The sequence below is a fragment of the Emys orbicularis genome, chromosome 3, assembly GCF_028017835.1.
Source record: "Emys orbicularis isolate rEmyOrb1 chromosome 3, rEmyOrb1.hap1, whole genome shotgun sequence".
Taxonomy (NCBI): Eukaryota; Metazoa; Chordata; order Testudines; family Emydidae; genus Emys; species Emys orbicularis.
This window is the reverse complement of record NC_088685.1, coordinates 96972080-96999443: the sequence shown is the minus strand read 5'-3', so window position 1 is coordinate 96999443 and position 27364 is coordinate 96972080. Positions and strand designations below refer to the sequence as shown.

The window sequence follows — 27364 nt, the reverse complement described above, 5'->3', positions numbered from 1 at the left end:
AAATGTTTAAGATTAGATAAGGAATAAGCAGATCTGCAACATAAGTATTAGAGAATAGGACTAATTAATTAGTTTGAAAAACACTTTGAAGATGGATCAGTGCTAAATAAATGTAAACCATTATATTCTTTTGAACATCAGTAAAAAATAACAGGTTTTGAAAATACAGGTGTGTGTGTACTGTCTTGTAGGCACACAAGTGCATGCATACATTTCTGTATGCCTGAATAATGATATGCCCCCCATACCAGATGTGTACAAGTGTTTTCACATACACATACCCAGTTTGGTATGCAATTAGTCATGTGCACCTACAGATGTCAGATTTGCATGTACATGTTGGGTATTTGTATGTGTCAAGTAAGCATGCACAAATGCATGGGTGCAATTGCGCATACCTAACTTCGAAACATTGGAACCCACACTGTAAAATATTCCAGTGGGTGCATTGTGGAGGGATTATTGCCTGATCTGGGTGCGTTAAGAAGTGAGAGACAGAAACCCATTCACAAGAATGTGCTTTATTTTTATTTGTGAAATGGAAGCTTAAAATAAAATAAAGTGCGGTAGTTAATATGCCCTCACAATTACATGTGTAATTAAACAGAGGGTGGTTTTATCATTAGTAGCCAATAAAAATTGTTGTTGTTTTTTTTTATCCAGGCTTCAGAAGCAACTGCATAATTAAAAAAAACAAACAACAACAAAATTACCTGATTGCAGCATTCTTAGGGCAGTTGTTCAACTTGTCAACTCTGTTAGCTTGACTCTTCTTGATTAGCTACTCTCATGGTACCACTGTTGTGTCATCAAGGCACATTGTATTTCGGTAGGGTTGGGAAATGAAAACAGACATGGGAAACCTTAGAGATGGTGCGTACATCTGTTTACAGACTCTAATCTCATGTTGCATACGTTTTGACATCTTGAGTGCTCAGTGACCTCTCCAAATGCCCACTTTCATATGAACTACTTCATTGGTACCTTTTAACTCCAGTAGATGACTGTTCTATGAAAATGCCATTAAAATACATCCAAAGCACAAAATCTACTCACATGCCCTTTATGTTGATGAGTTATAATAATAAAACCCCTATCATTATTATACCTGACAATCAAAAAAAAAAAAAAAAAGAACTTGCCTGAGGTGAGTGGGAAGGTAATATTTGTATGTCTGGATTATTCTGTTTTTTCCATATAAAAATTTATAGATACCTTCCAGTATAATTAGATTTCAGTGATTTCATGGACCTTCAGTTCTTAAAGGTCTTAACCTGGAGGTTAACCAGCTATGGATGTGCTATTGACAAAACAGCTTTTGGCTGAAATAATTTGAACACATAAACAAAGCTTAGCGAGAGTCAACAAGTCTCACCAGCAGTGAAGCTGGCATTTAGTAGAATCACATCTTTGGTTTTGGCGTGACTTGTGAAAACTAAACACTCTTTTATTTCACCTCCACTTTTTGTTTTTTTCACCCTCTAAAAACAAGTCAGCCTGAGACAGAGCTTTGCTATTATCTTCATTTAACATGGGTTTACATATTGAAAATAGCAAAATGCTGTCATGAGGTGAATGTGTTAATTTCCCCAATATTTTTATTGCGAAAGTATCTATGCAGTGGTAAGACCGGCAAAATTGCAATCTGGGCACAATTTGTGAATTTGTCAAACTTTGCAGGAACTTCAGTGTTTGCATTCTTACTATTATTACTATTGGAGCAGATCTAAGATTGTAATATATTTTAAGGCCGGAAGGGACCATTATGATTATCTAGTCTGGCCTCCTGCATAAGATAGGGCATAGAATTTCACTCAGAATTTCCTGCATCAGGCCCATAACTTCTAGTTGAGGTAGAACTACTCATTTATTTTGTGCTCCAAACTGTGCTTGGTGCTTTTAGGGCAGGGGCCTGTATTGTGTGTCTGTAGAGAGCTTACAGTCTAATGGTTCTGTCCTACAAACATCTACTGGTCCAATTTCAGAGTAGCAGCCGTGTTAGTCTGTATCCGCAAAAATAACAGGAGTACTTGTGGCACCTTAGAGACTAACAAATTTATTAGAGCATAAGCTTTCGTGGGCTACAACCCACTTCTTCGGATGCATATAGAGTGAACCATATATTGAGGAGATATATATACACACACATACAGAGAGCATGAACAGGTGGGAGTTGTCTTACCAACTCTGAGAGGCCAATTAAGTAAGAGAAAAAAAAAAAAAAAAAAAAACTTTTGAAGTGATAATCAAGATGGTTCAGTACAGACAGTTTGATAAGAAGCAAGTGTGAAAATACTTACAAGGGGAGATAGATTCAATGTTTGTAATGGCTCAGCCATTCCCAATCCCTATTTAGCCCTGAGTTGATTGTGTCTAGTTTGCATATCAATTCCAGCTCAGCAGTCTCTCGTTGGAGTCTGTTTTTGAAGTTTTTCTGTTTTAAGATAGCCACCCGCAGGTCTGTCAAAGAATGGCCAGACAGGTTAAAGTGTTCTCCCACTGGTTTTTGAGTATTATGATTCCTGATGTCAGATTTGTGTCCATTAATTCTTTTGCGTAGAGACTGTCCGGTTTGGCCAATGTACATGGCAGAGGGGCATTGCTGGCACATGATGGCATATATCACATTGGTAGATGTGCAGGTGAACGAGCCACTGATGGTATAGCTGATGTGATTAGGCCCTATGATGGTGTCACTTGAATAGATATGTGGACAGAGTTGGCATCGGGCTTTGTTACAAGGATAGGTTCCTGGGTCAGTGTTTTTGTTCAGTGATGTGTGGTTGCTGGTGAGTATTTGCTTTAGGTTGGGGGGTTGTCTGTAAGCGAGGACAGGTCTGTCTCCCAAGATCTGTGAGAGTAAAGGATCATCTTTCAGGATAGGTTGTAGATCTCTGATGATGCGCTGGAGAGGTTTTAGTTGGGGGCTGAAGGTGACAGCTAGTGGTGTTCTGTTATTTTCTTTGTTGGCCCTGTCTTGTAGGAGGTGACTTCTGGGTACTCGTCTGGCTCTGTCAAACTTCAAAAACAGACTCCAACGAGAGACTGCTGAGCTGGAATTGATATGCAAACTAGACACAATCAACTCAGGGCTAAATAGGGATTGGGAATGGCTGAGCCATTACAAACATTGAATCTATCTCCCCTTGTAAGTATTTTCACACTTGCTTCTTATCAAACTGTCTGTACTGAACCATCTTGATTATCACTTCAAAAGTTTTTTTTTTTTTTTTTTTTTCTCTTACTTAATTGGCCTCTCAGAGTTGGTAAGACAACTCCCACCTGTTCATGCTCTCTGTATGTGTGTGTATATATATCTCCTCAATATATGGTTCACTCTATATGCATCCGAAGAAGTGGGTTGTAGCCCACGAAAGCTTATGCTCTAATAAATTTGTTAGTCTCTAAGGTGCCACAAGTACTCCTGTTATTTTTACTGGTCCAATGTATCACTTACAATGATATCAATAAATCCTTTTCCTTAGTAAATCCTTTTACTTTTTATTTTTTTTGTTAAGCCATTGGTGTGATCAGTGCTGTTCAATACTGGGAGAAAACTCAGTCCTTCCCTAAGAACCTTATAATGTAAATGGACATTAAAGTGAAAGTCTCTAAAACTGCCACTGTTTTTTTGGCTGCTGGTAGAGAGAGGAACCACACTGGAATTTCTAACTCTACAACCACCTTTGGGCTACAGAATGTGACTTGGGCTACTGGCTTAAAAAAAAAAAAAAAAAAAGAGAAGTCCATGTAGTGCCTGGCCTCTTCCTGGCTAGTTTTCTCTCCATCTCCATATATTAATGATGGATTATATGACTGTTGTTACTTTACACTACTTCCAACCAAAATGAGGGCTTGTCTTAACTTACACACCTATAGCGGGTGTCGATTTAGTGAGTCTAGTGAAGACCCGCTAAATCAGACGTGGGCAAACTGCGGCCCGTGGGCCACATCCGGCCCACGGGGCTGTTCTGCCCGGCCCCTGAGCTCCCGGTCGGGCCCCTCCCTCGCTGTTCCACCTCCCCCGCAGCCACACCGCCGCGCAGGCCGCGCTCTGGCCCGCTGCTCCCGCTGGGCAGCATGGGGAGCACAGCTGGCTCTGGCTGGGTGTCGCGGCTGTGAGCTCCTGCTGCTGGTAAGGGAGCAGGGAGTGGGAGGGTTGGGTAAGGGAGGGGGGGCTCCTGGGGAGCAGTCAGGGAGGAGGGGGCGGTTGGATGAGGTGGAGGTTCTGGGGGGGCGGTCAGGGGATGGGGAACAGGGAGGGTTGGGAGTGGGAGTCCCGGGGGGCCTGTCAGGGGGTGGGGGTGTGGATAAGGGTCAGGGCAGTCGGGGACAGGGAGCAGGGGGGTTGGATGGGGGCGGGGGTCCCGGGAGGGGGCGGTCAGGGGACAAGGAGCAGGGGGGATTGGATGGGTTGGGGGTTCTGAGGGGGGCAGTCAGGGGGTGGGAAGTGGGAGGGGGCAGATAGGGGGCGGGGTCCAGACTGTTTGGGGAGGCACAGCCTTCCCTACCTGGCCCTCCATACAGTTATGCAACCTCAGTGTGGCCCTCGGGCCAAAAAGTTTGCCCACCCCTGCTCTAAATCAATGGCAGAGTGCTCTCTGGTCGACCCCGGTACTCTAGCTCCCCAAAAAGAGTAGGGTAAATCGACCAGAGAGCGTCTCCCATTGACGCAGCACAGTGAAGACACTGGGGTAAGTCAACCTAAGCTATGTCGACTCCAGCCATGTTATTCACATAGCTGAAGTAGCATAACTTAAGTCGACTTACCCCGGTAGTGAAGACAAGCCCTGAATGTAACTCTCAGTTGTGAGGTGTTTCAGGCTGTGGAACTCTATTCCAAGGCTGCCTTCAGTGTGCCCTCTTGCAAAGGATCATGCAATGTCAGTGAAACATAATTTTCCTCCTGACTAGAGCTTTAAATGAGAACTCTGATGAACTACATCCATAAATGTCACAAAATGTGAGATCTGTAATTTGGGAACTGTCTTGTGAGTTGAAGTGAATTATAGCTGAATGTGCCCAGTTCCTCCTTCATACAATCAGGCCCTAGCATCCAGGTGTCAATTGAAATAGTTTTTTCCTTACTCATTTCATCTGAACTCTTTGTCTTTTTAAATAAGTACAATATCGTGTCTGTTTATTTCTAGTTGCTCACAAAACCAAACCTGAAAAACAGGAGAAAGCTGAAAAAGCACCTCCAAAAGGTAATTATTGATTAGTTTTAGATTTGGGTTTTGTTTTTTTCTTTTTTGGGTATGGAGGTCTGTTTAGAGTGTGTAGTTGTTTCAGCATGACTTCTCTGATGATAAACTAATCTTTCCCTATTTGGCTAGGGTTGCCAGGTGTCCAGTTTTTGACCGGAACGCCGGGTCGAAAATGGACCCTGGTGGCTCCGGTCAGCACCACCGACCGGGCCGTTAAAAGTCTAGTCGGCAGTGATGCGGGTCTAAAGCAGGCTAGTCTCTATCTGTCCTGGCACCGTGCTGCGCCCCAGAAGCGGCCAGCAGGTCTGGCTCCTAGGCAGGTAGGCCACAGGGCTCCGCCCACTGCCCCTCACCCCCAGCACTGGCTCTGCACTCCCATTGGCTGGGAACCGCAGCAAATGGGAGATGTGGGGATGGTGCCTGCGGGCGAGAGCAGCGTGCAGAGCCTCCTGCCCCCCCCCTCCCCTGCCTAGGAGCCGGACCTGCTGGACGCTTCCGGGGCGCAGCGTGGAGCCAGGACAGGCAGGGAGCCTGCTTTAGACCTGCAGCACCACTGGCCAGGAGCCGCCCGAGGTAACCCCTCATCCCCGGCCCCACTCCAGATGCCTGCATCCCCAGCCATGGCCCTCACCCCCCCCTCGCACCCCAACCCCCTGTCCCAGTCCAGAGACCCCTCCCACACCCTGAACCTCTCATCCCCGGCCCCACCCCAAAGCCCGCACCCTGAGCCCAGAGCCCATACCCACTCCTGCACCCCAACCCCCTGCCTCAATCTGCAGCCCCCTCCTGCACTCTGAATCCCTCATCCCCACCCCCCAGCCTGGAGCCCCCTCCCATACCCAAACCCCTCATCTCCAGCCCCACCCCAGAGCCTACACCCCCAGCCCAGAGCCCGTACCCCTTCCTGCACTCCAACCCCCTGCCTCAACCCGCAGCCCTCTCCCACATTCCGAATCCCTCAGCCTGGAGCCCCCTCTTGCACCCAAATCCTTCATCCCCAGCCTCACCCCAGAGCCTGCACCCCCAGTCGGAGCTCTCACCCCTGCCCACACCCCAACCCCCTGTCCCAGCCCATTGAAAGTGAGTGAGGATGGGGGAGAGCGAGCCACTGAGGGAGGGGGAATGTAGTGAGCAGGGGCGGGGCCTTGGGGAAGGGATGGGAAAGGGGACGGGGCCTTGGAGAAGGGGCAGAGCTAGGATGTTCGGTTTTGTGTGATTAGAAATTTGGCAACCCTATATTTGGCTAAAGGCCTTGAGCAGTTCCTGTCTTAAGTTTTGTACAACATATTTCTTGCTTAGTTCTCTTGTTTTGTAACAAACCATTCCATGAACCATTCTTGCATAGCTAGAGTAATGAGCAACTGAGTATTGTGTTTTTGTTTCTTGTTGTCCACTTCTCCAAAATTGGATTCAGGGATTTGACTATAACAAAGGCTTTCTCTCTTGTATCAGTTTTCAATTTAGTGGGGACTTTTCTGAGATGGTGTTTACCATCTCTTGCTTTGTGTCTTCTCTTATATCCAAAAATAGCTGTTAATTTTCTTGCTTTTATTTATTGCAACAACCTTTTTGTTCTAGCATGTGATCTGTGCAGTTTTTCACTGATAGAAATTGCACTTTTCCTCTCTAGCAAGGCAAATATGCCTTGGATAAAAATGTATGAATCTTCCAATTACCACACATATTCTGGGGCAACATGGCATGAGGGGGTGGGTTTCTAGTATTCTTTCAACTGAAAATCCTATCTTTAAATATATTTCGGAGAGGAGACTTTCCTAATCAATTTAGCCTGCTCCACCAATTCATTTTGTTCACCATAGCATTTATAATTCTTTGATTGACTGTGGGTTCCTACATATTTATTTGTCTTGCATCTGAAGAAGTGAGGTTCTTACCCACGAAAGCTTATGCTCCCAATACTTCTGTTAGTCTTAAAGGTGCCACAGGACCCTCTGTTGCTTTTTACATATTTACTTTTGTCTTAAAGACTTTGCTTTTTGGGGGATCAGATTCTGCTTTACTGGGTTGGGTTAGGGTACATCTTCACTGCCTAGACAAGCTGGGCTCATAACTGGGTTTTAGCCACAACTCCTCCCCCTTTCCACCCACACAGAAAAACAGCTGATTTGGGTTGGACGTGCATTAATCCAGGGCTATATGACTTGGCTGGGAATATCAGTTAGACTGAGCCTGGGCTCTGATTTAACTCTGGCTGGTACCCACTTATTTCGCTGTGATGACTCAGGCAAAATCAGTCAAGTGCTGATTGTCCTGCAATGTCCTTCCCAAAATTCCCCCCAAAGGACAGACATCGTCTCCTGCAGTTGGCACAACTGAGTGGAAATGAATCCTAGAGTGTATCCAAAGAACCATGGGATATGCCCCAGACACACACAAGTGAGTGCAGAATGAGTGAGGACATGATAACGTGGGTAGGGCTTTTTAGTGCAGATGCTCACACCCATGCTAAGTTAACCTAGGTGCTTAGACTTGGGTGCTGATCACCCAGGTTGACTCTGTAATGAAGATGTAACCTTAGTCTCTAATCTTTGTCTCTTCCTTATTTTTTAGTCAGACTAGGATTAGATCTGGAACCATTTATATGCTAGTGGAGTGAAAATAGGCTCTCAGGAATTAATTTTGCTTGATTTTGAAGCTGTTCAAAGACAGTGACACAGTGGATTGGAATGTTTGAATCAGACTTTATTGGGTTCGCATTCTGCTAAGGAAAGTTGTGGAAAAAGGAAGTGGGAGTGCGGAAAAATTGGAATGAAAACATGAATATAATAATAAAAGGCAGCCACTATCCAGTATCTCTTTGAAGGAGGGGATGCAGCGGTTCTTCTATCTTAAATGTGTAGCACAAACTTTCCTTAGCTAGAAAAGTATGTTTTTTAAAATTGAATCACCCTGAAGTAAACCAGGGGTGGTCTTCATAGAAAATAAAAATTCACAAATTCAATTTAGTCTTGAGAATGCAAAAAAACCCAACTCTCTCCACCCCAAACTCCATGAGGTTCAGACATCCCTAATGTATGCTCTGCCTGTCTATCCATCTATTTTTTGATGTATTAAATGTGCCCGTGACTGGCCAACATATTTTGTGAAGAGTTCTGCTTGGTTAACTGTTGGCACTTTGGCTGTATTAGTAGCTAGGGAGACATTCCATTCCATTTCTCTCTAAGAGCTTGCCTACACTTAAAACGCTGCAGCGGCACAGCTGTGCCACTTCAGCTGTAGCAATGTAGACATGATCTACATTGATGGGAGGGATTCTTCCGTCAGCATAGGTAATTCACCTCCCCGAGGGGTGGTAGCTAGGTTCATGGAAGGATTCTTCCGTCCACCTAGCGCTGTCTACATGGGGACTTAGGTTGGTTTAGCTACGCCACTCGGGTGTGGATTTTTCACACCCCTCACCAACTTAATTAAATCAACCTAATTTTCTAGTATAGACCAGGTCTAAATTCTGGGGGAGGATTCTGTGCATCAACAGTTCCTGTGGATCTGCTTAGTGCACATCTCATTAATTTGAGCTGCCCCTCCCTCAAACACATTTCCTGCATCAGTGTGTGTCAGGCCACTTCTCATCTTATCTGAGGTTTGTTCTATGTCATGTCAGTTGCCAGTAGTGCTAAGGGTCATTCCAGCAGCTGGGGATCACAGGGGCATGGGAATGCCCAGGCAATGCATGTAATGCCAGCTGCAGGGAGAGATTGTGGTGTAGGAGCCATTATGATGGTTCTAAACCATTTAAATTTCCCCCTACTCATAGGAGATCCTCTGAAGGCTGAGTAAGCAGACTTCAGGGTAGCTTTTTTCCCCAGATAAAGGGGCCCAAGAACTTATATTGGCAAGAACACCATCTAAACACGTCAGCTAAGAAGCATACACCCAAAAGACCATAATATTGAATGTCCATTCCAGAGTGGAATGTGTTAAAAGAGAATGTTGCTGTTATTTAGCTGCCACTTGAATGAAGTGAAGATAACTTTCAGGGCCGTTTTGTTCCTGTAAAATATGGCTTAATGGTAATCAGGGAGAGGAAGGAGAGAAGTATCAGAGTAGAATATTGATCTGCTTCTGTGCTGCAGAATGAAACCTCATGGAAAAGTGATTTAAATCTGCATGCCACCTTGGAGTTCTGTTTGATAGCTGCTAAAACGTCACCAATTTATATGTGTGTAACTGACTCATACAACCCAGAGCCTTTTTTTAAAAGAGGGAAATATGAAGTAAACTGTAAATACATGAAATAGACACAGGTTCGTGAGATGTGTCATGATCCTGTGATGCTGTGTTTTGGCAACTCTTTTTCTTCAGTTTTCACAGCAATTTTTGTAAAGAAAAGTATAATTTTTATTGATTTTTAGTGATTCAAAAAGACAAACCTGAAAGAGAGGAAAAAGTTGAAAAGAAAGCTCCTCCTAAAGGTAACTATTCCTTTTCATTACATTTTGATTTTAAAACAGTTTATGCTGAAAAGTTTAACCTTTATTTTGAGTAAGCAGAGAGTTAATGTATCTGAAAGTAGGCTATATACTGGCAATTTTGATTAAATAAAATATACTTGTTGTATCTTCTTTAAGATAGCACAAAAAATAGATTGTTTAAGATAATCAAAATAAAACCATGTGCTACTGTATCACAGAGAAAGTCGAGAGCAGACTTATTAAGTGTCACTTACAAGATCAACCAGGAATTTTAGCAGGGGTGTTGGAACAATTTTTATAGTGTGGGTACTGAGAGCTATTGAACCAAACTGTAAGCCCTGTATATATTGGAAACCACTTCAAGCCAAGGGGTGTGGCAGCACTGCCAGTATCCCGGTTCCAGCACCTATGAATTTTAATAGTGTTGTGACTTTGTTTGGAGTTAGGAATTGGCTGTTGTATAAACAGTAGTTTTCTGGTGTCATCGGTAATTTCAGTTTCCATATTGTTAAAATCAGTTTAATAGGCCCAGTGGTTTAGCGGGAATTTCTGTGCCACCACATTATGGGAGACATGAGTTTTGCAGCAACTTCCAGAGTTCTGCCTCAAGGTTAAATAAACTTGAGAGTTTCAGAAGTAGCACACTTGGAGAGGGCTAAGTTCTACCCTCAGGCACATGCCCTCAGCTCCCATCAACTTCACATAAACAGAATTTGGAGCTTGGATTCTGAAAAACCAAGTTACTTAGTGCACACTACTTATAATGCTCCTGATGTAGCTTGAAGTGTCTGCTTATGGCTTGATTAGTTTTCCAGACCTGAAGAAGAGCTCTGTGTAGTTCGAAAGCTCTTCTCTCTCACCAACAGAAGTTGCTCTAATAAAAGATATTATCTCACCTACCTCATCTCTCTAATATCCTGGGACTGACCCGGCTACAACTGCATGTGTCTTGATTAGACATGTTCCCTATTTGGTGCCCCATCCTGTAAAGTGCCTGACATTCCCACTGCAGACTGTGTATCAGATTGACCCCTGAATGACTACATCTGAAAACTGTTTTCAATAGCTTCCACAATCTTTAATGTGTAATTGCCTAGAGGCCAATCTGATACAGTCTGCAGTGGGAATATCAGTTGATGATGCTAGTTAGTGAGGCTATGATACAAAATTCAAGCCATCACAACATTGCCAGACAAAATCATGGATGATTCATTATTACCAAACTTGGGCTCACTCTCCAGATTCAAGGTATCATAGGTTGGCAAGGTTACTTATGGACTGGCAGAAGTGTACTACAGGTGCTCTTAATTAGAGGGAGCCATGTAAGAATAAAAAAGGACTCTGAAAATCTGTTCTTCACCAGATCAGGCTAGATATTATTAATAATCACAATGATTTTATTAAGAGAAGATGTTGTAGAAAACTGCAGCTTTTGTATTGTAGGTGTTACCCAGCGTGATGCAACTAAACTAGAAATTGTACCATATTGCAGTTCTTAGAGATGCTTTCCTATTAATGACTGGCTACATATATGCTTGGATTGCAAAGCTTGGATCCAGTAGACCTGATCCACCATGACATTACTCCAGTTTTGCAGGGCTGAATCAGGGCCAGTGTGCCCAGTGGAAAGTACAGTGAACGAACAGTCGGGACTGCTACGTTATATTTCTGACTGTGTCACTGACTGGCTACTCTGACCATGGGCAAGTCATGGAGATCCTGATCCGGCTCCACTGAAAATAATGGGAATCTCTCCATTGACTTTAATGGGTGATTGATAGGGTCTTTAATCATTGTGTGTTCCCCCTTTTACACATATTTGAAAGAAGTATAATAATTTTCTAATTCCCAACCAGGCAGGTGTTGTGAAGCTTAATTCATTACTTGGTCAGAAAATTTTCCATGGAAATTTTTTAAATCAGAAAACGCTGATTCATCAAAAATGAAACTTTCTGTGGGAAAGGGTTGATTTGGGGAAAAAGTTTGAAAAATTGACTTTTCATGTTGAAATGTAAACTAATTGATAGTTAAAAAAAAAATTAAAAAGTTGAAAAAAGTCAGTCAAAATGAATATTAAAATTATCAAAATGAAATGTGTCGATTAACCTAGCTGAAATTTTTTTCAGCTTTTCAGTTTGCAATTTTTTTTGAGATTTTTGTCTTTTTGTCCCAATTCAGAATGTAACAAATTTTCAATATCTCAAAAATTCTCATGAGATGGGAAAGTCATTTCCTGCTCAGCTCTAAGTGCTACCAGATACAGTGAAAACATTTCACTTGTGTAGCGTCTTGCATCTGATGATCTCAAAGAACTTAAAAAACCTTAATGAACAAAGCCATGTAATATACCAGCAAGGCAGAGCACTGTCATAATCTCCAATGTTACATGTAGGGCAACTGAGGCAGAAACTGGTTGTGAGTTGCCCATTTTAACAGAACAAGCTCACAGCATCACCAGGAATGAGTCACTTGACTCCCAGCTCTATGCTATGGCAGGAAGAACATTCTTCCCCTCCTCATAATTAAAGGCACTGTATGACATTACTACACTTTATAAAAGGAATAGAATTGTTGAGTATTTTATCCACTCGTTTGATTAGAGTGATTTATATGCCTTTGTTCCTTTGGGCTTCCCATTCTATCTTGTTCTCTGTGTCCATCTTGATTAGATTGTAAGCCGTTCAGGGCAGGGACTACCTGCATCTTGTTGTTGTTGTGTAAATTGTTAGCACTAAAGAAATAATACATTATGATAATTTGAATTTAAAAGTGCTTGATGTTATTTATTCAGGAAAGACTGATTTTGACACATTTCTTTATTTCGTGCAGAAGAGAAGAAAGCGAAGAGCACCAAAGTTGAAGAAAAAGTTAAAAAGGAAGTGAAAGATGGAAAAGCTGAATCAAAGACAGCCGAAAAAGGCAAGCAGACAGAAGCAAAAGTAGAGGACATTGGGTTAATAAAGGCCAAACCGAAAGTGAAGGAGGAGAAAGCAGTGAAGGCTGAAACAAAATCAGAAAAGAAAGGTAAACAAAACCAGGAGGAAACAGCTGAAGATCCTAAAAGACTAGTGGGAAAGAAACAGAGACAGTGAAGTTAAAGCTGGCAGAGACCAAACTCAAATGCCACACATGGAAAAAAAAATAGTAGTATCTTCCAATCCCCATTGGGTCTCAGATCATTAAATGGAAATGAAACAAACAAAGATGCTTAAGCTAAGCCACCAACATGACAACTGGTACTGACACAGCAAAAGATTCATTTTGCATGTGAATGTTTCATTGAGAAAACAAGGACCAGTGTTCACAATTACTGAATATTTTGGAGCAGAAGATTTGAATAATAAGGTTTTCAGATCTTTAACTTCAGATGGATTTTTAAAAAAAGTATTTTAAATTGCCCTTTAACTGATATCATCAGATAGTTCTAAGTTTTAATGAATTAAAAAAAAAAGAGAATGTGACGTGTTGAATTAATAGTGACATTAATTTGGTTAAATATGAGTTACCCAGTGACCTATCAGGAAGTATACTTTCCTTCTTTAACTGTGCATATTTTCTGCTTAACAATTACAAAAATGATGGTTGATAGAATGGAATGTATGATTTGTATTACATCAGGCTACGTGAGACCCTGCCATGCTTTGTATAACACAATGACATGGCAATGCCTCACATGACTTGATGCAGTCCTGACACATGACTAGGTTCCAGATTTCAATTGAAAGTGAAAGAAATGTCATTCTCATAAGAGGAAGCAAATGAATTACATCCAAAAATGAGGACATGCATAACGTGTGGGTATTCAGTACAGGCGCATCTCTGCAACAGTGAGGTGGGATTCTGCCACTCTCTGTTCACATTGATCTGTACGTTGATTACACTGGGACTACTTATGGAATAAGGTACAACTCATCTTGAATAAGGTTGGCAGAATCTGGCCTGCTATAATCCAGCCACGCTACAGGCTGGGGTTTATTATGATATAACCAGAGGCAGAGGTACATCATGAGGCAAAATTGCTTGAGCCTACAACTGATACCTGTGGACATACCCTTGTGCCTGTGCAGAGCCCCTTTGAAGTCAGTGGGACACTGCTTGGGTGCAGGAATCTGCCCAAGCAGATCCACCTATAATTTCTGGGCCATGATCATGCACTCTCTGAAGGGTTGTGCCATTTTACCTAAAATATAAATTTTTAGACATCTGAAAATAATTATTAGAAGATTTGGAGGCCTAGGAAAAATATGGCTCCTTTCCTGACACTTATTATCTGTTGAGTTAGTGTTCTTTACATTTATTTACATTCCAGATAAATTTAGTTTTCACATGAAACACTGGAGCCTTTTAGGCATAATGGAACATTAGGAGATTAAAGCAGCTTCCTGCACTCTGCTTGTTTTGACCAGTGGGCTGATCCACGAAGGTGCTGTGCCCTTCCTGCAAGGCGTCAGTCACCTCAGCTCCTATTCACTGTGTTAGGAGCTCGGCACGTTGCAGGATGCACTTAACACTGTTTCAGGATCAGGCTCTGAGAAAATGGTTCAGATTCAAAGTGACTGAAGCATCTCTAAGAACACTGGTGAATATCAGATGTTTCCAAATCAATTCACCTCCAGTGCGATGTTGTTACAAGGTGGAAACCCTGAAGTAAATTCTTCTTTCAAAAGGAAACCTTCACTTAAAATGAATCTTTAGCTCTGAACTATCAAGAATCAACTGGAAAATTGCATCTTTATTTGAAATCCTGAGGGCATGTTTCTTGCATTGATATCATTGACAAAAATTTCCCATTGACATAAATGGGAACATGATCATCTTACTGTTTCGTATACAACAGTAGTGTTATTTGTGCTATGGCAATTCAATATCAGGACTGCATTTCCATTACAAAGCATTATTTTCAGGGCTTAGGTAACTCAGAAAAAATTCCAAGGGCTGAAATTTAGCATCAAATATCTCTACACAGGAATAATTAAATTTTTTTGACTGTTTTAAAATTACAGTAACATAAATGGGAAAGAAACTAGTTCAGATCTGTTTTTGCATTCCTAAGATTAAAAAATGGTCTTTCATATACATGAAATGTTTCAGGCTTCTAGTCAATAATGGACTAATGCCTTTAGGCCCTGATCTCAAACCCATTGAAGTCAATGGGAGCCCGTCCATTGCCTTCAGTGGGCTTTGGATGGGCCCTTTGAGAGGATTCATTTTTCTTATACGTGTCCTTTTCTTGTTTCAGAGAATATTTTTATTTTAGTGCCAAATATCTTAAAGTCCCTAACTGTTTGGTGACTGATAGACTGTACCCAATCTGAATGGATTATTAGTGTTTTCAATCAAAACTATAGCTTTATAAATTCATATTTAGAATTTTTTTAAGAAAATAGTTTTTCTAGCCACTTTTGGATTTATCAGATAAATGTTTATTTTTTGCGGTCCTTTACAGAGTGATACAATAGACTTTAAAGGCTTCACAAGAACTCTTTATAGTCAAGGATCTTTGTACTCCATGGGAAGCTTGACCTGAATTCTACAGGAAGGGACTGGGATTCTGCAGTACTCCAGGGCAGTGTAGGGAAATCCTTCAGCAGCTTCAGATAAATTAAATATTGAGATTTTGGGGAATTAAGTATGAACATGAACAATACAATCAGCACTGTATAATTTCTGTTATGTAATTTTCTAATTGAATTTATGTTGGTTCTACATTTTTAATTTTCAATAGCCTGCATAATCTTTATTTTTTTTTGGAAAACACATAATTACATCACAGAAGTTGTCAAAGCTGCTTGCTTTGGTAGGTGAGTAGGGGATAAATGGGCTTTTTTTGTTTTGTTTTGTCTCCTAGGCTAGGAAGGTTTGGAGGCAGTTTTTGGGATTATTGGAGAAGTACGCTAACTGGATGTTAATCCTAAAATGATCAATGGTTAAACAATGTTGACATTTAAATGGTCATCATTAGCTTTCAAAATTAATATATCTTTGAGATGAATGGGGCAGTTTACCTTTCCATTAGAGATATTGTTTCTAGCTAACTGCATACTTACGCAAACATCCCTACAATTGGTTTGCACTCAGTCCACAACTGAACGATTTTCTTCACAACTGAAAATGTTCGAAACTTTGACCAAGGTTTTTCACAATGGGTGCCTAAAGTTGAAATGAATTGGTGCCCAGCATTTCTTGGTCACTTTTTAGACTTAACGTACATCTACACCACAAATGAAGGTATGATACATTTAATCTAGCAAGCACTAGACAGTATGAGTGAAGAAACAGTGGCATGGAACCTGGCACAGGCCAGCAAACACATATGTACCCAGAGCCCCTGGTGGACTCATACTAGGATAGCTAACCCTCACTAAAGCATATGCCACCACGGCCTTACTACCGCTATTACCCACACCAGCTAGCTTAAGGCTAACGTGGGTATGCCAATCTGCACTGCAATCACTCCTTAATTTGTGGATCATAGAATCATAGAATATTAGGGTTGGAAGAGACCTCAGGAGGTCATCTAGTCCAACCCCCTGGTCAAAGCAGGACCAACACCAATTAAATCATCCCAGACAGGGCTTTGTCAAGCCGGGCCTTAAAAACCTCTCAGGATGGAGATTCCACCACCTCTCTAGGTAACCCATTCCAGTGCTTCACCACCCTGAGATATACCCTGAGAAGCCTAATGCCAGGTATCCTGAACTTCTTAGCTGTCATTTAAAAAAAATTAAATCTTAGCATCTGGAACATGATTCTGTGGCAACTTCCACAGTTGCTGAATTGCAGGGCCCTGTTTATATTCCTGTTTAGTAAACTCTCTCTCTCATTGGACTTTGAAAAGCTCCTAAAATCATATTATCAAAATACTCTGTTATAAAATGTTATTGACTGAGAAAATTTAGCATGGAATATTATGGGGGTCTAAGGAAGCCATTGGGTCTATCGGCAAAATCAGCTCCTCAGTTTATAGGTGGATTGAACTTTCATACACATTTTCTCTCTGTGAGAGAGAACTTTGGATTCTTCTGTTTAAAAGTAACCAGTGACTAAAAAATTTAAATGACTCACTAAGCCATGTTCAGAAATTGAAATTGACCTGATATAAAGGTTCTGTCTTAAATCCACTGAAGTGAGGAAATTCAGAACTAAGAGTGTGGTCCTGCCATTACCTTTTTACTGTGAGTAGTCTCGTTGACTTTAATGGAACAACTCTGGTTCATAAGCACAACTCTGGTTCACAAGCATAACACTTGGTAGTGTTTGCAGGATTGGGCCCTAAAGTTGAAACTTGATCCTCGTTCACCTGGCTGTATGTTGCCGAACAGTGGGTGATTTTATGAATTTTGGGTGAAGTTCACCCCTAGTGAAGCGGGCATATGCATGTCACTCTTTATTGCTTATGTCCTGCATAGGGGTTATGTTGGGGGGTCAGAAGGCTAAGCAGGAGTGCCAGTTCATGTCTTGCACTCTGCAGAACTGCTCCCTGCATGTACTCAGTGTAGGTCACGTTGTGGGTGGGCTGGGAATGACTTAGTGGTAGGCCAGCAAAGGACCCACAATTCCAGGTTCATACAAATCCATTTGGCCTCAGTACCGCATGCAACCAGCACTGAAGGGTTATGACTGCTGTTCCAGTTCAAAGGCAGGAATAGCAGCATGGGGAGATGTTCAGCTGGTGCTGGGTTAGTGGTGAATTCCACTTCCCTAACCTCCCCCACTTAGAACCTTCATACGCAAACTTTATGCAGGTGAATATCACCCCTAACTGTACTTCAATACCTGAACACAGAATGAGGAGTTAAAGACTGAGTTCCAGCTCTAACTCTGAAGTCTATGACATGGTGGCCTGAAATAAGACCCTGAACTTTAACTGAACAGTTTGTGTGTGTGTGTGTGTGTGTGTGTGTGTGAGAGAGAGAGAGAGAGAGAGAGAGAGAGAGAGAGAGAATTACTTTAAGGCTGGAAAAATATACCAAGAGAAAACATCACAAAAATAGCCAAAAATGTGTTTTGTCACTGCTAAGCTTTATCTTCACTGCTGCATGGAAAAAAAGGCCTTTAAACCTGGTTCCCTCATTGCTCTTTTTCCTTTCTGCTCTGTTAGATCAATATGCGTTCTGTCGCTATGTGATTGACATGTTTGCGCAAGGGGATTTTTATACAGGTACTTTCATACATCGTTGAAGTCTGTTCTACTAGTCTTTGTTTTTCTGAGAAGTTCTGCTTTTTTATGCACTAAAGTTTGTTTTGTATTTTTAAAAGGCAGCAAAATGGCAAAAGTGTGCAAATAGAATTTTTAAATAAAGCATGAGAACTAATGGCTGTACTATTAGAGCTTTTAACTTTTCTTTCTGCAATTGCATGAATTAAAATTAAGGGTAATTTAAAAGTGAAGTCAATGGGAAAGTATAGAAAATGCTAAAATATATCATAATCCCTTTGTGCCAAGAAAGGTGCAGGAGAATGGAGTAATATCTTAATATGTTTTTCCACAAACAATAACTCCAGGATACTTAATTTTAACAAGAACTGAAACTGCATTGAAAACCTTCATTGCTTTTAATGTATGAAATCTCTCATCTGATCTATCATTTTTTTTTTGCTTTTTGCTTTATCTCCCCTCTGACACACACACACATTTCTTCAAACACGTAGCAAAATGAAGTGAGAACCATTGTTGATGACTGAGAACTGAGTTGGTCCCATGATATTAAGTCAGTTCAACTGTCCTAATCTTATTTAACTGATATTTTTTTTCTAGAATCATGGTGCCAAGTGTACAATAGAAGTGACACTATTTCAGAGCGGACATAATCTCCGAGAGAGAACACATACACTTTAAAAGAAACAAAATTTGCTGAAGTTTTTATGGGAACAGTCAAAGTTTGAATATCCAGGGATATGAATTCAGTCAAGCCTTGTGTAACAACTTATTTGCTCAAGAGGTTACACATCCATTTTGGACCTAGATTTATCAGTTAGTGTTTTATGCATTGTCCCTGTTGTTTTGTTATTTGCTCTGAGGAATCTTCCTGACACAGGTGCTCTCCTGAGCTGCCCCAGAAGGAGGCAACTGGCAGTGATGGGGCAGCAGCAGAATTGGAGGAATATGTGCAGGTTGCCCTGCCTCATACTAGGGAAAGAGAAGGGGCAGGTTGTTCACTTCCCTGCAAAGATCATAGGATTTTGGAGAAATGGGGAGAGGGTCTGTTTTGTTATTTCCCATTCCTCCTTTCCCTGTGGCTCCCTCCCCCTCTCCAAAAAAAAAATGAAGATAGGGGAGAAGGCTAGCTGGAAAGAGAGCCTGTTCCCATTAGAAGACAGGAAAATATTACATTGACCCAGGTCCTGTCAGGGAAAGCAAATCCAAGTGAGGGCATTGGTCTGGAACTGCGATCAGATTGACAAAAAGGTTAGCAAAACTTGATCATCCTTTCAGAGACCATGATGAGGGTTAAGATAGCTTCATGGGGTTCTTCAAAATCTCACTAGTGGCTCTCCTGGCATTTGCAAGGATGATTGCAGCGCCTTTTGCTTTGCCTGCTCCTCTTCAAGCCAAGCATCCTTCACAGAAGCTCTCCCCAGGTTGTTTGACACACCCCTGAGGTAGAGCAGGGTTGCCCTTTAAAGGAACCAGGGTTGTTGAGGTAAATTTGTTTTGACCTTCCCAACAGCCAGGAAGTTGGAAGGGTTAGGGATGGGGGCAGAGGAGAGGGAGGCTGCATCAAAAAGAATTTTTGAAAATCCCCAGAATGTGGCATGATGTTACTATGCCATGTTTGCCTCATGGCATTGTCTCAAAATATCATGATACAGTCATGTTGATGCAGCATCACAGTGTAAACACATGGGGCGGGGAGTCAGGTAGCTATACACTTAGAGCTTCTCTGTGACTCTTATTCATGAAGTTATTCTACATCTCTTTAAGGTTGACTATTGCCTTATTAAAGGGTGTCTAAAAGGGGATTCGTTCTGTACTCTATCCCTCACAACTGGTTGTGTGGCAATTACTTTTAGTCCTGCTAAATCTATTTACCACCTCAAGTACAACCCAGTGAATTGTAGTTATTAAGTAACTTGAATTATATCTGTGAATAGTAAAATAAAGCATTTCCCATAAAATAAGCCATATTCCATTCCCAGTGAAGAAAAACACTGAAACATCCAGCACATACTTCACTTCTTTCTAATGAGGTGATGCCAGGTAAAGGTCAGATATGCTCAGTTCTGTACTCTTCATAAAAAGCATTCAGAGTGGCATTCCCAGCTGCAGCTCAAATAGTCTCTTCCTAAGCCAACATGTTCAGTTCACAATGATCCTTAGCTGTACCCGTCTTTTACACTCCTTTTCTTGTATACAAATATAGAATGATAACAGCATCACATTATCAGTAACTTTAATGTCCTTCTTATCTAATTAACCTTAAAACCTATTTTAATTAATCTCCACATGAGCTCATGTTTTAGAACACTGAATAGCAGATGTGTTATCCTAACCAGGAGATCTCAGCACAGTTAGACTAAGGAGTTCAACTGCAACTCCACCCAGCATAGCAGCCCTCTCAGCCCCAAACTAATTTCTGTCAAATCCAATATTTATGTTTATAGAAGAGAAAAATAATGTGTTGAGTATTTATATGATGGAAGTTCCATGGCTGCTGAATGTGAACTTCCATCTACTTAGGTTTAGTGTGAGCAGAGTACTATCCTTAGATATTATGGGGACTACATGGATTCATAATAATAGTAAACATTATTATTGTTTAATAATATTTGTTGCTGCTTTAGAGGACTTCATTCATACCAATGGTGTTCCCAAAATGGTCTATTTTTATTATAATGGAACATTTTTATGTACAGGAAAAATATATAGTTTATTTAATATACCTGGTTAGGTGGCAAATATGTTAGGTACTGGCAATATAAAATGATTTCTGTTTTCTTAAAGTTTTATACTAGAGTGAACAGCAAAAAATGTACCCTTCAACATAGTTTGACAGTGTGACAAATAAATAAAAATTAAATAATACTAAGTCTTGAATTTAACCTCCTGACTGGGTATCTGAAGATATATTGGACAAAATTATGCCCTTTTTTACATCTGTGCAATCTCCCTGAAGTTTGTAAGGTGGCATTTTTGTAATGAGAAAGAAATACACCTCTACCCCTATATAACGTGACCCGATATAACACGAATTCGGATATAACGCGGTAAAGCAGCGCTCCGGGGGGGGGGGGCAGGGCTGCACACTCTGGCAGATCAAAGCAAGTTCGATATAACGTGGTTTCATCTATAACATGGCAAGATTTTTTGGCTCCCGAGGACAGCGTTATATCGGGGTAGAGGTGTATGGTCCCTTTTGTCAATTTCCTGTAGACTTTGCAATTGGAGGCTTAGAAAGTGTGTGAAACTGACACTTCTGTTTTTGGTGAAACTAAAATATTTTGCCAAGATACATTCCACACCCCCACCCCCCCTGGCTGCTCCCCCTGTGCCTTAGCTGGCTTCCCTGTGTTTCTATTGTAGTATGGTTATACCCCGAAAGTGGTCAGTTGTTGCCCTAGTCAGTCACTGAGTTAGGTCCTAATTCTGATTCTACTTCAAGAATTGCACTGCTGTCAGTTAGTAACTGAGGCTTTCATGTATAGCTGCTCTAACCAGTTTTTAGTTTGTGCTGAATTAAAAAAAAATGCCATAGATAGGAACATAGCACTCAGTCCAGCACAGCTGAAATCTATGGGAGTTTAGCCATTAATTTAAATTGGAGCTGGATCAGATCTATATAGTAGCTACATTGGATGAGACCAATGGTCCATCTTATGCAGTACCTTGTATCCAAAAATGGTCTAGACTAAATATTTCTGAGAAAATTTGAGATCTACACATCTATCCCATTGTGCGCTACTGTATCACAGGGGGAAATTCCTTCCTGACCTTAGTTGATGAGCTTACTCCATGAAACGTGTGAGTCCTTGTCATTGTCAATGTCATATGTGTATAGTGGGTCACTGTTTACTACTGGACTGGATTTAACTGAATTTATTCATACTGAGTAGCCTTTTCCTCCAAGAATATCCCATTGATCCTGGTTGGACTATTGTAGAATAAGGTGTTATTTAGCATAAATACAGGTCCATCAGTTGGTCTTCAATAAATTGCTAGTGTAGAGTGGATAACTATTTACTTATAGTAGATGTCTAAACGTGAGTAGCACGTGACAATTAAGGCCAAAAGTTTCAAACTCAGGTGCGTCTGAAGCTAGGTAGCTAAATATGTGGTTGTATTTTCAGAGATGCTGAGCAACATCAGTTCTTATTGTTTCTCTCTGTACCAGATTCCATTCAGGCCAGTGCCTATCAGGCACAATGTAGTCCTCATGGGATCGGGGTCCCACTGACTGTCAAAGTGTGGGTTACCTACAGGACATCTGATGCACTTGAAATTACTTTTATATTAATGAAGTTTTGTTCTGAATAACACCTTTGCTATTACTTACTCAGAGTTTTATATCACATCGGTTCAGGGTTAGTAGCTTCACTTGGATTTGATTCCCTTTTACTTTTATGTCCTTACGGAGGGTGAAATCCTCACTCATGTGGATGGGCACTTGCGCACACATGTAGTCTAATAGATTACTCTATTTAAAAAGGAGCGGATTGCTCCCCTTCTGCTCTGCTCTGTCTGGTGCCATGTCCTCACTTCATCCTCACCTCTTTTTTGACAGCTTGTTCCCCATGGGGATGCACCAATGGACATGTCATGTGCTCTGCAGAGTGCAAGGAGAACAAGGTTTGCTATAATGAAATGCCTTTGTGCAGTCACCCAAGGGGAGGGGCTTATTGTACACCCCTCTGGCTCTGCATGCCCATGGCAATGTATGTCATAGATTCTAGGGCCACCAGGGATCACTGTGGTTATCTATTCTGACCTCCTGTTTAGCAGAGGTCATAGAATTTCCCTGAATTAATTCCTGTTTGAAATAGAGCTGTCTAAGTTGTGCACTGCTGAGGTGAAAGTGGTATTTCTCAATTGGCTGTTCAGTCTCAACCAGGCTTCCCCACTTCTCCCAGTCCTAAAATTATTCCAGTTACTTGTGTATATTTCCATTATGTGCCCTCGCCATGCTTTACAGAACTTCCATATCACAGTAGCATGGGCCTATGTAAGGGACTGGTCTTCACATTTAGATAATTACCTACTAATAAATACAGTGGTTCTGATTCTGAGCTGCACCTCTCAGTAGGCAGAGCCTGGAAGGGGAGGCAGGGGGAGAGAGCAAATGTGCCTTTTTGCCACCTTTTGCAGCTTCAGGCTGCAAGGTCCTGTTTGGCTCTTGGTGTAAACTGGCACAATCCCAGGAGTTGCAATGATCTCCAAGGATCACTGAAGGGCAGTAGATTCGGGCCACACCCTTTTCGTCCACCAACACGCCCCCTCCTGTCTTTTGCATGTCCCTGCACCAGGGGCTAAAAGCTAGCCTTGTGTAGATCCATCTTTCTAGCCTTATGCTGCCAGAAAATTGCCTTGCACTGGGAGAATTGCCAGGCAATTTCCAGCATCGTTACAGTGCAAGAGTGGCATAAAGGGGTCAGAGCACACTTCAGAATTAGAGGTAAGACATTGTAAAAATCCCTCCATAGACTCTCTCCATCCCTCAATCCAGCCACTCCCCAAATGCTTATGTGGAAAGATGTCTGGAATATTAAGAGATCCAGGATTGGTCAGAAAAAGGACGGAAAAAAAATTCTAGACCAGCGGGCTCCATAGAGAGCACTGTGCCAGCAGTTCCCTCCCAGGAAGGAGTGCCAGGTCAAGTGCCTTGACTGACCACTATGTGATAAGAATTGTTTCCTTTTCCACCATCACCATATCTCACATAACTCCCAGCTTGGCTATGTTTTCAAGTGCAGTGGGACAGCGGAGGTTACTGTCATTGTATAACTATAATCTGTGGTGCCAAAATGACTGGCTGGCTGTGGCATATTATGTATGTCCCATAATATTTTATCTACTAGCAGGTTCCAAAATGGTGGAACCTGCTAGAAAATGGGTCAGTAATGTCAAGTTCAGGTGCATGTTGTATTGGCATGTTAGATACTTAGATATTTAAGGAACTGTGTATAAGTTTAAGAATTGTGGGTATAAGGCAGAGGCGGGCAAACTATGGCCCGTGGGCCACATCAGGCTAGCCCCTGGCCCCTCCCCTGCTGTCCCTCCTCCGCCGCAGCCTCAGCTCGCTCGCTTCTCCGCCGGCACAATGCTCTGGGCGGCGGGGCTGTGAGCTCCTGAGGCAGCGCAGCTGCAGAGCCCGGCCTGACCCGGTCTCTGTGCTGCGTGATGGCAGCGGCGGCAGCGTGGCCCGGCTCCAGCCGGGTGGCGTGGCTGTAGCGCCGCCAGCCACCGGTGCTCCAGGCAGTGCGATAAGGGGGCACGGAGCAGAGGGGTTGGATAGAGGGCAGGGGAATTCGGGGGGTGGTCAGGGGGTGGGGGTGTGGATAGGAGTCAGGGTGGTCGTGGGGGGAACAGGGGGTTGAATGGGGGCAGGGGTCCTGGGGGGGGCAGTCAGGAAGGAGGGGGGGTTGGATGGGGCAGCGGGGGGCAGTCAGGGGCAGGGGTTCCTGGGGCAGTCAGGGACAGGAAGAAAGGGTGGTTGGATGGGGCAGAGGTCCCGGGGGGGCCATCAGGAATGAAAGGAGGGGTTGGATGGGGCGGCAGGGGTCTGGGGCTGGTCAGGGGTCCCGGGGGGGGGCTGTCAGGGAAAAGGGGGGGTTGGATGGGGCAGGAGTCCTGAGGGGGGGCAGATAGGAGGTGGAGGCCAGGCCACGACACCTCCCCAACTGGCCCTACATACAATTTACGAAACCCAATGCGGCCCTCAGGCCAAAAAGTTTGCCCGCTCCTGGTATAAGGGCAGCTTCCTAACTTCCATCTGTAGGGCCTACAGAGTTCCAGTTCTGCTCTTGCTGCCTGATGTCCAGATAACAGACTCTTCTAACAGCCTTTGAACTTTTTTGATATGTGCTGATTGTACTTAATTAAAGATTACTGTGTGTTGTGATTGCCCAGAAGCAGTGGGCCTGATTCACCACCTAATTAAATTGGGTTTTTACTGGGATAACATCTTTGATACCAGAGCAGTTACTCTGGGGGATACTTGATGCCATGCAATAAACCAAAATCCTACAACTTCCATATTATTGTGATTCTTGGTCAGTGAAATTGAGCATGATGAAACTACCTCCAGTTTTACGTGGCTTTCATGTTTCATTGAGAACGCCAGAGACAATATTTTTCTTCTATTCAAATGTACACTATATTGTTTCCTATCCACTTCCCCCATGCATCATATTAGACAGTGACTAAAGCAGATGTGGGGCCTGGCAGATGGCTGACCGGGAGCAGGAGTTAATGAGGGAGGCTAAGACCTATACAATGTACAGCAAACTTCCTCCCCACATTTTTATTTTGAAAATGTGAATGATCATTAAGAACTTCCAAATCTTGTCTTGCAGGGAACAATAGTGTGCCCCTAATTTGCAAAGGCCTCACTAGACTCATCTCTTTGAATAAGTAGGTAGCTGTAAATCAATTTCCAAAGAACGCTGGATTGATGGAGCACTTGTTGATGTATTTGCTCTTGCTGATGGCATAATTGGGGATGATTTGATGACACAAAGCTGTCTTTTACTCCTCTAGGAACCTGCTGGGATAATTCTGAACACATTCTAAAATAGTCTGAAAGGGAAGAAATAATAAAGAGTAATTTAAATACCTACATGAGAAGCACGGAAAATTAAGGCTTAATCATTGAATAATTTCTGGCTAATTAGGTGTTATTTATTAATGAGCCATTCTTGCAATAATTTCAGCTGTCAGAACCAAATATTCTCTCTTTAAATTTCTGTTTTAATTATGCAAAAACCTAGAGAAGCTATTTAAACTGGGTTCTTCTCTCTGACGCCCTGCAAAGGCTGTGTCTGCTTGGGAGGGCTCTCCTATGACATAGATCTCTTAATGGAACATTATCAGTGCATGATCCCCACACCATCCCACAGAGACAAAACAGACACCCATTATTCCCTGCTTATGTCATTCCATCTTGAATCCAAGCCAGATGCTAGCACGCTAGGCCATAACTATCAACACTCCCATGGCACTGCTGTGTAACGATGCCAAAATTCTCCAAATTACTTTCACTGTTTCAGAAGCAACTACCCAGGGAATCTTTCACATCCTGCTTCCATAGATGAGAACTGATCTCTTGCTTTAATACTTCACTCTGAGAAGTTCAGAGCTTTCTGTTTATGAGTTAGCAGTCAGAGAGAGAAAGTCCTTGTTGGTATAAATTGTTGCAGCTCTATTGAAGTCAATGGACCTACAACAATTTACGTAAGTGTGGGATACATACCAAAATAAGCATAACTTATTAAATAAATCATATATGTATATATATGATATGATAAATCACCCAATAAGGAATATTGAAATCCAGGGTCACATTTCAGGTAAGATTAATTAACAATGGCATAGATAACAAAACATTGTGAACAAAATATGAAAGCCCTCAAAAATCTTGGTCTTTAAAGTAGATAATTTAGGAACATAAGAACGGTCATACTGGATCAGACCAATGGTGCATCTAGCCCAGTATCCTGTCTTCTGACAGTGGTCAGTGCCTGATGCTTCAGAGGGAATGAACAGAACAGGGCAATTGTCAAGTGATGATCCATCGTGTCATCCAGTCCCAGCTTCTTTAGAAAGAAGGGGAGGAGGAGGAGGAGGGTAAAAGGAGAACAAGCATATATATATATATAAATATATAATAAAATATATATATAAACCAAAACCAAAGAAACCATAAAACCCCAGAAATAAACAATTTCTATGTTTACATTAAAGAGATTAAATAATCCTTAACAATAGCCATGTGAAGTCACTGTTAAATTTAAATAGTTATTCATTCTAAGTACTGCTTTCTGGCAAGAAATATTAATACCAATAATAATAGTATTTCAAATGGATTAAAAAATCAATCAAATGGGGGCACCAATGAGCTAAATTGCTTGGCTTCAATACCTGACTCAGTATTATCTTGACAGATTAATTGACTACCGAAAATAGCTGTAGCTTCATCAGATTTTTTAAAAAGTTATTTTTCTCCATATTCACTCAGGCAGAGTTTTCAAAGAAACAAAATTGAGGCCGTAAAACCATAAAATAGAAATTTCACTTAAGATCATACATTTCTTTCACAAACCTGAGTGGTCTTTAAAGTAGATAATTTAGGAACATAAGAACGGTCATAGGAAACATACGACCCTTCAAAAGAAATATTACCTCTTTTTCTATCCCAAATCTGGTAATATTTCAGGATTAGTAGATTGCCAAAAAAACCCAACATCAATAGTTGTGTTGTGATGCATTTTGCTGCCAGTATCCTTATTTGGAACACAAAAGTTTTGATATTTGTAGGAATGGAGCACGGTCACCAATAGAATTTAAATTGGGCATTATTGGCTGGGCTGGTATCACCATCTATTATTAAAGTTGCCAGATATGTTCCAGTATAAGGTCCTATTTTTAGTTACTTATAACTGTACCAAACTTTAGCAAGTTGGGCTGAAATTTTCCATGCCAAGTATTTGCTTCAGGCTGATTTTTTTTTTTTAAAGTTTCAGTCAAAATGGTCCAGCTAGTTCTGAGAATAAGGCTAATGAAAATTTTTT

General features: G+C 41.8%; 1 protein-coding gene across 1 annotated transcript in view; it reads left to right on the top strand.

Moving 5' to 3' along the window:
• The window catches only part of TRDN (triadin), a 261031-nt gene that overhangs the window by 57638 nt on the left and 176029 nt on the right, over positions 1-27364 (top strand). Inside the window, exons 8-11 of the mRNA XM_065401998.1 lie at positions 5151-5207; positions 9581-9640; positions 12470-12664; positions 17742-17801. Of these exons, the coding sequence (XP_065258070.1) occupies positions 5151-5207; positions 9581-9640; positions 12470-12664; positions 17742-17801 (372 nt within the window). The remainder of the gene's footprint in view (positions 1-5150; positions 5208-9580; positions 9641-12469; positions 12665-17741; positions 17802-27364) is intronic.